The sequence below is a fragment of the Crinia signifera genome, chromosome 8 (genome assembly GCF_055691185.1).
Source record: "Crinia signifera chromosome 8, ASM5569118v1, whole genome shotgun sequence".
In the NCBI taxonomy this organism is placed as follows: domain Eukaryota; kingdom Metazoa; phylum Chordata; class Amphibia; order Anura; family Myobatrachidae; genus Crinia; species Crinia signifera.
This window is the reverse complement of record NC_139224.1, coordinates 829122-841558: the sequence shown is the minus strand read 5'-3', so window position 1 is coordinate 841558 and position 12437 is coordinate 829122. Positions and strand designations below refer to the sequence as shown.

General features: G+C 48.3%; 1 protein-coding gene across 7 annotated transcripts in view; it reads left to right on the top strand.

Moving 5' to 3' along the window:
- Positions 1-12437, top strand: part of IHO1 (interactor of HORMAD1 1) — a 67689-nt gene that overhangs the window by 15365 nt on the left and 39887 nt on the right. For 3 of the 7 annotated variants that reach the window (XM_083155533.1, XM_083155534.1, XM_083155532.1), the window contains exon 3: positions 1057-1222. The exons of the other annotated variants lie outside the window; for them this stretch is intronic. In XM_083155533.1, the coding sequence (XP_083011659.1) occupies positions 1057-1222 (166 nt within the window). The remainder of the gene's footprint in view (positions 1-1056; positions 1223-12437) is intronic. 7 annotated transcript variants of the gene reach the window in all.

Here is a 12437-nt window from a genome sequence, read left to right as displayed (position 1 = left end):
AGTCATGCACATATCAGGCTAATCTCTACTGGCTGCTGAGTTTGCATAGGGATGGTAATTGCAATGGGTATACAGCAGATGTGCAAGTGACTTAGGTCACATAGGGCCTTATTCTAGTTCACTCATTCTGACAAAATCCTTCTTAGATGGACAAAACCATGTGCACTGCAGGGGGGGGCAGATGTAAAATGTGCAGAGAGAATTAGATTTGGGTGAGTTATTTTGTTTCTGTGCAGGGTAAATACTGCCTGCTTTATTTTTACACTGCAATATAGATCTCACTTTGAAGTAAAACCCCACCCAAATCTAATTCTCTCTGCACAAGTTACATATGCCCCACCTGCAGTGCACATGGTTTTGTCCATCTAAGAAGGATTTTGTCAGAAAGAGTGAACTAGAATAAGGCCCATAGTGATGAATACAGTGGTAATGCAGGGGTTAACTGAAGTGGTATGAAATAGTGGGTGTATCCAAATGTCGATATGGCCCCAAAATGCAGAGTGATGTAGGATCATTTTCTAAGTGATCTAGTAAAATTAAGCATACTTGCCTACCCTCCCGGAATGGCCGGGAGGGTCCCGCAATTCGGGTCCCCCTCCCGGCCACCCGGGAAGGTGGGCAAGTCTCCCGTATTATGCCACAGCCCCCCAGTCCCCCCTTCCCTGTGGTATAAAAGCCAAATTTTGCGGGTCCGCTGGGAGGGGGCGTGGCTAAAATGATGGCTGGCTGTCATGGGGGTGGGGCTTGGTGATGTCAGTCTTGCCCTGCCCCCAAAACAAAGCCACATCCCGAAGCCCGGAGAGGAGAATTATAAAGTCGGCAATGTATGAAATGAAGTCAGATCACTTAGAAAATGACACAAAATCGCTATGTGTGTAGGCCCTGTTAGGGGTGAACCCTCTGTAGCATCAGTGTCCTGCAAAGGATTTACAACGATCATATTTGGCTTATCTTTACAGCGCTTCCACACAATACATGAAATGGGCACTAACATGTGAGAAGAAAAAATTTCAACCTATATGTTCTATTTATATTTACTAATATTAATCATTCTAGGACAAACAAGCTGAGCCGGAATGCTGGTGCAAATGATTATGCAAGCCTGACAGACTCCCAGTTCCTGTTTAGTTCACAGTTTTGCCCGGATAGCTCTCAGTCGGGGTCCTTGGATTATAGCACACAAGGAAAATGTCCAAAAAATGCAAACCAATCCTCACAGGATGTAAGTAACTTTTGTAAAGGTGCCTGCAATACTGTATGTGTAGTTAGGCAGCAGTGCAGGAGTGAGCAGGTTATATAGCACAGGCCCCTCTCTCTCAGGCAGTAACCTGCTTATTATTCCTGCTAATACTGCAATCCCTCACCAGTGTAATATCATGCTGACAGAAATGATTCCCATGGGTGTGCATCATAAGCTCCGTACACACGGAGCAATCTGATCGCTGAGCAATACTAATACTCAGTATCCCATTTTCATCAGCGACCAGAGATGGTCTCTGCCGGGAGAAGCACATGAGAGACCATATCCCCCGCTATTCTGGCTGAAATTGTCCCGTGTGTACGGGGCTATAGGGTCGACCGTGTCTAAAGCTCCATACACACTAGACAATATATCATTAATGTTATGAATGATAACTTTATCAATATTGTTCATATCGTCTAGTGTGTTCACTCAATATCGTTAACGATGTCCTCTGTTGTCTACAGGTCAATTTGGCTGAATTATCAATGACTATGTATGAAGCAGGGACCCAATGATGTCACTGCACAATATTCTTAACATTATCGTTAAGTGTGTATGCACTATATTGTTCGCCCGATTGTTCCGCCAATATCGATGATGATATCGTTTGTTTATGATATTGTCTAGCGTGTATGGGGCTTTAGTCAACCCCAAAAGGTCGACATGCCCAACCTCAACATGGAGAAAAGGTTTGAGCTGCTCTCGGCACACTTTACAATTCACAATTGTAGTCCACGTGGATGGGAAAGTATGAAAAAGTTCCAAAAACTACAAAAAATCATATCACCCATAGGCTGTGTCGACTTTTTGACCATGTTGACCTAAAGTATGCCGACCAATAGTGTCGACCAATAGTGGTCAACTTATTAACTGTTGACCTACAGTCCAGATACCGATTTGGTTCTTACTGTTACTAAAGCACCGATATTCATAAGAATATTGGCCTCAGGTGAATGCATCGAGTTTACACACTGAATGATATCGGCAAACTATATCGTTCAGTGATGTCACCGGAACCTGCTGAACATGTGGTTGTTGGCTATATAGTCAAATTCGACCTACATGTTCAGGGGACAGAGGGGGTCATCAAAGATGTGCAGGAGCACACAACGATTGTGAGCATACCTCTAATAAATAATAAAGTAATACTAATGTTATATAAATACTGATTTTATTGTGACATTCATTTTAAATTAAAACAATATTTTTGTTTCTGTTCATAAAATATTAGTGGAAATCAATATCTCACCATGTCACTTAAATACAAACACTACATTTTCCAATTTCAGATGATAAAAGAGTTCAAGTAGTCCACCAAAACCAGGCCCATAGCTCCACCTGGAGTTTGCAATGCAAATGACAACCATGTGATACAACATAAAATAAATAAAAATAGCTTAGAAGGAAATTATGAATACAGTTGTGCTCATAAGTTTACATACCCTAGCAGAATTTGTGATTTTCTGCCCATTTGTCAAAGAATATGAATGATAACTCACAAACTTTTCTTTCACTTATGGTTAGTGGTTGGGTGACGCCACTTATTGTCAAACAACTGTTTACTATTTTTAAAATCAAAATGACAACAGAAACTACTCAAATGACCCTGATCAAAATCTGATTACATTTTGGTCTCAGCACTTCAAATGACGGTTCCAGAAGTTTGGAGGCTTGTCTCTGTGCTGTTTGGAGTATTGTAATCGGAATGCTTTGTGGCATTTGCGTAGTAATGGCTTTTTTCCGGCGACTCGACCATGAAGCACATTTTTCTTCAAATGCCTCCTTATTGTGCATCTTAAAACAACTTTTTTCAGGGAGTCCTGTAATTCAGCTGAAGTTATTTGTGGATTTTTCGGTACTTGTTTCCTAGCACGGCGCCCACTAAGCAAATAGCTTAGTGGGCTATTCTGTGTAGGAAAATCACATCGCATCGCGTACCGTGTATAGTGCAATGCGTGCAATGCGATGTCCATATTAAGTGCACAGGAGTGCTTATACAATGAAATATCGCATATGATGGCATGGCACCAAATGCGATGCGATGCGATCCGATATTTCATTGTACAAGCACCCATGCCATGAGATGTGATGGGTGCTTACTATGACATGTGATGTGATTACATGTGATGGGTGCTTACAATTGTAACACCTCTGGCATTGATTACATGTGCCAGAGGTGCGTCACCCCCTGTATCCATGCCACCCCGAAGCGTGGCGATCGGCGGCGGAACGCGTCCCACCTTTTCATACCCCACTATCCACGTCGGCATGGAGTTGATTTTATATAGTGTAGCGAGTCGCTGAGCCCGAAGCGTGGTGAGTGGACGCGGAATACATGTAAAGTAATCCTCGTCCGCTCGCCACGCTTCGGGCTCCGCTCGCCACACTATATAAAATCAACTCCACGCTGACGTGGATAGTGGGGGTATAAAAAGGTCGGAGGACGCGTTCCACCGCCCCTCGCGGGGCTCGCTGCGCTCGCCACACTTCGGGTGGCGTGGATAGTGCTGGTGTTTTAGGAACACATTCACACCTGCACATTCATACATCTGAAACCGTAATGACGACATGTGTTAACTAATAAATAATTTACTTAACAAATTTGATTAATGTGGCATAAATAATTTAAGAACATTCCTTAGTGAAAATCAAATCGCATCGCATGCTAGTACTATGCGATCTGACTACGTTTGCGTACGTAGCAAATCTGGGCGCCGTGTTAGGAAACAAGTACCGATTTTCCTTTGCATTCCGAACAATTTTCCTGGCAGTTGTGGCTGAAATTTTTGTTGGTCTACCTGACCGTGATTTGGTTTCCACAGAATTCCTCATTTTCCACTTCTTAATTAGAGTTTGAACACTGCTGATTGGCATTCTCAATTGCTTGAATATCTTTTTATATCCCTTTCCTGTTTTATACAGTTCAGTTACCTTTTCCCCACAGATCCTTTGGCAATTGTTTTGCTTTCTCCATTTATTATTTATTTATTTATTTATTTATTTATTTTTGTAACATGGGGAAGGGACTTTGGGAAAGATACCTGTGCACAAGCACCACTTTTTACTAGTATACAGATGGAGCGCCTCTCATCCTTGCCCAGGGATCGCCAGAATGTCCTCGCAGAGGCGCTCCATCTGACAGACGTGCGTGCGTCTCACATGCACGCATGTCCCAGTTTCAGGATGGCGCAGCTGCGGGTCCCTGCCCGTCTCCACTTGAGGGGGACGGGCAGGAATAGGGGGGACTGCAGGGCGGCTAAGGGCACCGAGGGAGGTGGCAGGGGCCCGTAGACAGCTCCGTAGCCACGGGGCGCGCGAGCCGGACACTGGCGAGGGCGGGTGATAGAATAGCCAGCCCCTGCAAAGAGGGCTGCTACATCTGTACGTCAACAATCAAATAATGTGAAGTAGAGGAAAGAAAAGCACTCTCTTTGTTTGGGGGCACACTTTATAAAACTTAGTGTTTAATAATTTTTAAAACATGTTTAGCTAATTAGATAGTAGCAAAAACACATATATGACACACACAGGACACATACAAACATAAAATGAATGATCGTTGTAGGTACGTTCTATCTCTGATCATCCAACAAATTGAATATTATGAACTAATCGGTAGGAAACTGTCAATTGAACAGTAATTGTATTCACTATAATTATATGGTGAACCGCGAATTAAGTGGAACCGATTCTATTTTAGATATATTTTATGAAAGGTTAAACATTAATGAACAGGCACAATGTATATACAGGAATCGGCAAGGGTTAAGATGAACAGCAAATTGTGGTTTCAGCTTGTACAACTAACTGCCATCTAGTGGATGAACCGTAGAGAAAAAGAAGTTGAAAAGAAAAAAGGTGAACAGAGTAAAGTTTGTGGTGGTATATCCCTGCAGTGTGCTTGGTACACGGTATCTGCTACCGATTGTTATACCTGGGCTGGTTTAACCAGTCCTCACAATCTAAGCAAGTCGGCCCCTGTGGCAGTAGCAGATATGGATATGGAAATAGTGGGTGACTTCTTTCTACGTTAGGGTGGGGACCCCCCTGATTGGCAAACAAGACCCTTGCAGGGTATTGTATCCACAATTGCAGATGAGTGTGCCCAGAAAGTGATGATAGATTGGTGCATTGGAATTTTACTTTGGACTACTATGCACACTGCTTTCTCCCATATGGTTGTAGCATTGATGGGCGATGAGCGGTGTATTTTGACTCCAGTATCTCCAAAAGAAAGATATGAGGTGAAAAAGAAAATCGGAAGAGAAGAAGGAATAGATCAGAAGACGAAAAAAATAGAAAAAAGTACAAAAAAAAGTTACAGATTAATTGGCAGAACAAATGATTTTGTTTTTTATCAATTCAAATATTATACCAGTGCTGGTGTGTATATTGGAAATGGTAGTTCGTACCTTAGTATATGGGTAAGCCAGCGGTATCCTCGTATCAAATGTTTTATAAAAATACAACCGGTGAAAAAGGTAGCAGTATACAAAAAATGTAAATAAATAAATGCTGCAATATGAGGGGATATATGAGTTACCCTAGAAGGGTCTTACCACCAGTGTTCCCTCTAAGCTGTGCGCGCGTGCGTGCGCACACAACTCGACGGGCGTGTGCACACAACTCGACGGGCGTGCGCACAGACATTACAACAGACCGCACGTAGCAGCAGTGGTCCCTTTTTGCAGTTGTGGACTCAAGTAATGTGTGGTTCACACATTAACTACGTTGTGTGCTGTGTTTTGAATGTTGAAATGTTTAATATCATATTGAAGTAAAGTTAACACAAATGCTGAACGTCATTTTCCAGTTTTATATACTGTAAGTGACGCACAAAAATTTAAATTTCCTTCCAAAGTTGCACAGCCAAAATCTTTTGCCGCACACAGCCTTCGTAAAATTAGAGGGAACATTGCTTACCACTACCCAGGTTATTTAGTGCTGCTGCATCTGATGCTTTCCCATATGAAATAGAGATGGTACTGTTTGCTGGATAGGTTGGAAATATCTGTGGTAGAAACCTGTTAGGCCTAGATATTCAGGCAGGGGTCTGGTATCCCCAGTCTGACATTGAAAGGTTTGGAAAACAGCTGTTTCATGGATATACCACTTCCTCAGTGTCCTAAAAGCAGTCTGGCTGAGGCTAGTGATATTGAGCTAGCTGACCAATGAGAGAAGGGTCACTCACTGATGATGTCACAGTGTTTGTAATAAGCCCCATGTGTCCGACTGGTTGCCGTGGTTATGCTGCATTCCTAGACCCTGTGAAAAAATAGACATTTGGTGGTGTTTAAACACACAAGCGCTGCGTCTATTGCGCATGTGTGCCATTGGCATGGTTTCCTGGCAGCTCTTAGGTAGTGAGTGGAGAGCTGGGTCATTTGTGTGATTAAACATGACGGCGTACCGCGAACTGCGCAGTTCCTAGTAGTTTGTGTGAATATTGGCAGGCTTTTTATTATCCTGCTGTTCATCACATGTTGCTCATTGGATAAGATAAGTAACATCATTGATCTAAATAGGCTTAGGCGAATTATCCCTTAGATAAATAATGAGGATACTGTTGTGGATTACCATAGAGACTCTATGACTCTAGGTCGCTATGGGTACCTATAGCACCGAAGACACTCCTAAGAACAGATCCTCCAAGAACATACACAGCCCTTCTCTTACCAGATGGACCCCATCAGGTCGGAAGAGATGGTGGCATTGATACCTAATTTGGTCGTGCTTGGCGACCGCCCCTCCGGCAGCCAGGAACCACCGTTACACCGCTGCGTTTAGCTTCTTCCTGGCCTCGTCTATTGCTCTACCATCTCGTGCACCTCTCCAACACAACCGGGGTATGATAGACCAGATTATGTTGCAGGTAGGCCACAATGCGCCCCCAGATCACTCAAGATCTGTGCCCGCAGCTCCAGGTGAGACATCTTCCCCAAGTCGTTGTGAATCACCAGGATATCGGGCAACCCATACGAATGAATGTTCACCATCAGAAATGCCTTGAGCTCACTCCATGACATGCCACGGATACCTAACCAACTCATCAGCCTTGAGCCAGCGAATACGGGTCCGCCCCCTGAAGCTACCAGCTTTGCAGCCCAATGGACAAAAGAGTGACCTACCATCCATACCCTGAGCCTATCGCTCGCCAAACCTATAGAGGAAGGAAATATGTGAGAGGATATTAGTAACCGTTTGTAGAGCAATGCTACCTTATGCATATTTAGTAGAATCTGCCAAAGAAAAGAAACATTTTTTGTTGCACAATTTTGGTGCCATAGAACTTGGTTCATTACCAATTGAAAGCCCCTCTTAGACATGAAGGGGAAAGGTGACAAACCAGGGAAGGGGATGGGAGGAGTTTAGGAAAATGGGGTTTACTCCACCTTTGGACAAAAATGTCTGGACCTGCTGAGGGACTATCTCTTATATATTTAGCCAGATCTGTCACTCATCCCCTGTGTATATAACGTTCTCGCCGGGATACACAAACCCGCCCCCCTTGAGAAAAGACCAGTGTTCTATGTGTATAACGTTTTCATGTGTATAACGTTCCACCCCCTTGACATCACCTCCCCCCGCCCAGCCAGGGCTACAGTACACGTCCACCATCCACCATTACTCCACAGCCACCATCCACCATTACTCCCGCACCCCCCCCCCTCTGCCAGCACCAGCCCGCAGCGGCCCCCCTCCCGCAATTCCCGGGACCCCGGCGACCCCCCTCCTGCGATTCACAGAACCCCCCCCTCCCGTGATTCGCGGGACTCCCGTGACCCCCCCTCCCGCAATTCGAGGTACCCCCGCGACCCCCCCTCCCACAATTCACGGGACCCCTGCGACCCCTCCTGCGATTTGCGAACCGCCGCCCCCTCCTGCGATTCACGGCTCCCCCTTCCTGCGATTTGAGACACCCCCCCCTCCCGCGATTCTACACCCCCCCCTGAGATTTTCAGACCCCCGCCCCCTCCCGCGATTCACGGAACCCCCCGTAGCTCCCCCCTCCCGCGATTTGCGGACCCCCCGGCACCTCCCGCACCCCCCTCCCGCGATTCACGCCCCCCCTCAGGCAATTCACGGCACCCCCCCTCCTGCGATTCCTGCCCCCACCCACGGCTCACGTACCCCCACGCCACCCCCCCTGCGCCACCCCCTCCCTTGATTCACGGCACCCCCCATGCCCCTCCCGCGATTCACTGACCTCCACAACCCCCCCTCCCGCAATTCACTGACCCCGACAACCCCCCTCCCACAATTTGCGGACCCCCCTTCCCGCGATTTGCAGACCCCCGCCCCCTCCCGCTAATCGCAGATCCCTGCACAACCCCCCCTACCGCAATTTGCAGACCCCCCTGACCCCCTTCCGGCAATTCCACCCCCCAGCGGACCCCCGCGAACCCGCTCCCGCATTTCATGTACCCCCGTGACAATAGGGGGTCCTGTACCGCCACAAGTAGGTGCTGCCCCTAGGTGGGAAATCCGGCCCTTGCTGCCGCACTGCAAATCCGGCCCTTGCTGCCGCACTGCAGGTTCCCTCACTGCCAGAAGTGTCCCCACAGTCCTCTGCACCAGCGCCACAACTTTTATCAATGTCTTGCCCACATACCACTATTATACAGCCTCCTGCTCTTATGCACGCTCACTCCCTCCCAGTGGGAGGAGACGCTCACCTACTGCCGGGAGCTGCATACTGTCCCCCATCCTCCTCCAGTTCTAGGGATGCCCATCGACCATCAATGATTTCAAATAATCTATTGATTATGGCCGATGTTGAATACTTTTGCCATCGATGTGGGAGAACCAAATGGTTTCCCTACATCGATGGCAAAGGAGAACCGATCAAGTTTCAACATTTTTTAAGGTGCCGGGACACAGAGCATAGCTCCGCCCCCCACACCCGGAAGTCCCGCCACCAAGTTCTGATTGACCCACGGCCTATTCAGTCAGATATAATGGATGACCATCGATAGCTACAACAATTGATGGTTATCCAAGTAATATGTTACTACTATCGATGGCAGGGTGCAAAATCCCCATCAATGCCAACCATCGATGGCGTCTGCACCAATGCCTAACCCTACTCAGCAACAGCCAAAAACCTTTACCTCATGCCCACACACCTCTATCACTGCCTTGCCTCCTGTTCTCCTGCCCCGTAACTTCCGCCAGTGGGGACCCGCTCACCCTGTGTTGCCCACATTCCCCTATCATGCTTTACCACCCACCCTCCTGCTCTCATGCACCCTAACTCCCACCCAGTGGGAGGAGACACTGACTCAGGGGCACCGTCCTGTACTCCTGTGCTGCCACGCTGGACCCTCACCCACTGGCAGAAGCTGCACAGTGTCCCCCACCCTCCTCTTTAGTCCCCTGTATGCCCACTCACCCCTATCACTACCCAGCTTCCTGCTCTCCTGAACCGTAACTTCCACCACTTGGGAGTCGCTGACGCTGTGTTGCCCACATACCCCTATCATGCCTCATGGCCCAGCCTCCTGCTCTCATGCACCCTAACTCCCACCCAGTAGGAGGAGACACTGACTCAGGGGCACTGTCCTGTACTCCTGTGCTGCCACACTGGACCCTCACCCACTGGCAGAAGCTGCACAGTGTCCCCCACCCTCCTCTTTAGTCCCCCTTATGCCGACACACCCCTATCACTACCCAGTCTCCTGTTTTCCTGTGTCGTGACCTCCGCCAGTGGGGAGCCGCTGACTCAAAAACACCTACTATACTATTGCACACACACACACCTCAACAACACGCACCCCAACAACACGCACCCCCCCACACCCACAAATGTCACTGTACCATCCACACTATCAATGTACATCTTACTCTGTAACTGCTTTTTAATTAAACAAAAGAATACACACCCCTTCCAAATCATATTCATACAATTCTAACCATATTTCTCACAATACAAACGCTTTCAAATTAAGGGGGCGCAGCCCCTTACGCCGGTGTGAAGAGCGCCCGTAGGGCGCGATGAATCACCTAGTTGATTATTATTAGGCCAAATTGATAGAATTGAATTCAGTCCGTCAGTTCAGGTAAAAAGCGTGAAAACTCTGGATGCTCTGCCCAACAACAGAGCATAGCTAATCCCCGAGTAGGATGGGGCACAAATGCCAGACAAACATCCAACAAAGCGCTAGACCAACTGGGCAGGTTACACCACCGTCAGAGCAGGAGATGTGGGCGTAAGGCCCTAATTTCCTCCACCGTGCGCCCTGCCCTTGGGGCAGTTGTAACCGCTCCTATCCTGAAAGAGTGCGTGCTGAATTCTCTCTGGGAAAGGTCTAAACTGGCAAGGCAGCTACGCAACATCCAGCTAAATTGGTACCTGGTCAGGGGTGATCCCCCATAATGCAGGAGATAGGATCCTCCCCTGGTCTGACCACCGCGTACTGATTTGATAGCGCCACTGGACAAACGATCTCGGATGAGGTGGGGCCCAGAGCTATCCACCTCCCCTTTCCTTCTTGGTCTGTTTTGGATCTCCTTATCCTGCACCATAGGGACCCGCTGTCCAAGCGCACATCCGATTGCAGCAAGGTAGCATTCCGTTTTTTGGATGGGGCGACCAGCTCGGACACCCGAAATGACCCGTGGAAAAACGCCAGGCGGAAGAGCAGCGCCTCGTGCGTGGACTCTGCGTACTGCTCAACCACCCCAATAGGGCGGGAAGGAGGGAGCTATATATTGGGCGCCGGCTGTCCATGCGAACTGGAGCTACTCGTGCCCAACCCTTCATGACCTTGCATATTAGAAACCCCTTGGTGAAATCGGTTAGCCCCTTAAGCTTAGTGAACAAGGAAATGCCTGCCAAATAACACAAAGCCACTGCCCTGGACCTGCCTGAGCTGTGCAAGTACCAGAGGAAAGATAACATAAGCTTTTACCTATGCCTACCTGTATGCCCTGCCCCTCTGGCGAATGATTCCCACTCCGTCCATGCCTGGCAATATGTCCTGAGCGTATCCGGCGCTACTGAGAGTTGTGCTAGCCTCTCCAGGCCGGCTCGACTATCTGCCAAAAATAAGAGGGGCAAGGGACCCCGAGAATGTTAGCCTCTGGAGCCAGCTTGCGGAATCTTTCCCATTGAAACCTGACAGCGCGTCTTCTACCTCGTTCTCCACCCCGGGCACATGCCAGGCCCGAAATAGGATGTTAAAGCTTAAGAATTGTAGCGAGAGCTGTGCCAGTACACGCAGCACCATGTGAGATTTAGCCTTCTGATTATTGATGGAGTGCACCACGCTGTAATTGTTGCACCAGAATAGCAAATAGCAGGCATTCGCCCCAGATCTCCATGGCAACCATAATAGGGAATAGCTCCAGCAGCAGCATGTCCCTGGTCAGCCCCTCCTGCCCCCACTGTTGGGGCCAGGCGGCTGCGCACCTCTGGCCTTCAAGGTAAAAACCCGAAACCTGTGGATCCAGCTGCATCGGTGTAGAGTTGCAGGGCTGATTTGTAGACGACGGGGGCGAGTCAGATCCGTACACCATTAAAATCCTCCAGGAAGGAGGCCCATATTACCATGTCTCGCCGAATTTCAGCAGACAGGCGAACAAAGTGATGGGCTCTGGCGACCCCCGCCGTGGCGTGCTCCAGCTTCCTGCAGAATAACTGACCCATTGGTATGACCCTGCATGCGAAGTTGAGTTGGCCTAACAGTGACTGTGCCTGACGCAGCGTGATCTTATGGGATGATAGGCATAGTGAATACTGTCCCCTAGCTTGGCAACTTTGTCTTGTGCGAGGCAGCAGCAACCCCTCACTGTGTCGATCTGGATCCCCAGGAAAGACAGACAGGTGATGGGGCCCTCCATTTTCTCTTCCGCAATCGGAAAGCCGAAATGTCGGAAAAGGGAATGGATGTTGGACAGGAGGTGCGTACATCGGTTGGAGCCAGATGGTCCAACGCACAGGAAGTCGTCCAGGTAGTGAGCGATCCCGCTCACCCCTGCCGAGACTTCAACGCACCAGTGTAGAAACGTGCTAAACCTCTCGAAGAATGCACATGACACTAACATACCATTGGCAAACACTTCGTTGTCGATGCGGAAGCCCATCCACCTAAAGGCATCTGGGTGAAGGTGGAGGGGAAGCAGTCGAAATGCTGATTCCACGTTGATCTTCGCCATGAGGGCCCCCGGACCAAATGATCTCACCAAGGACATG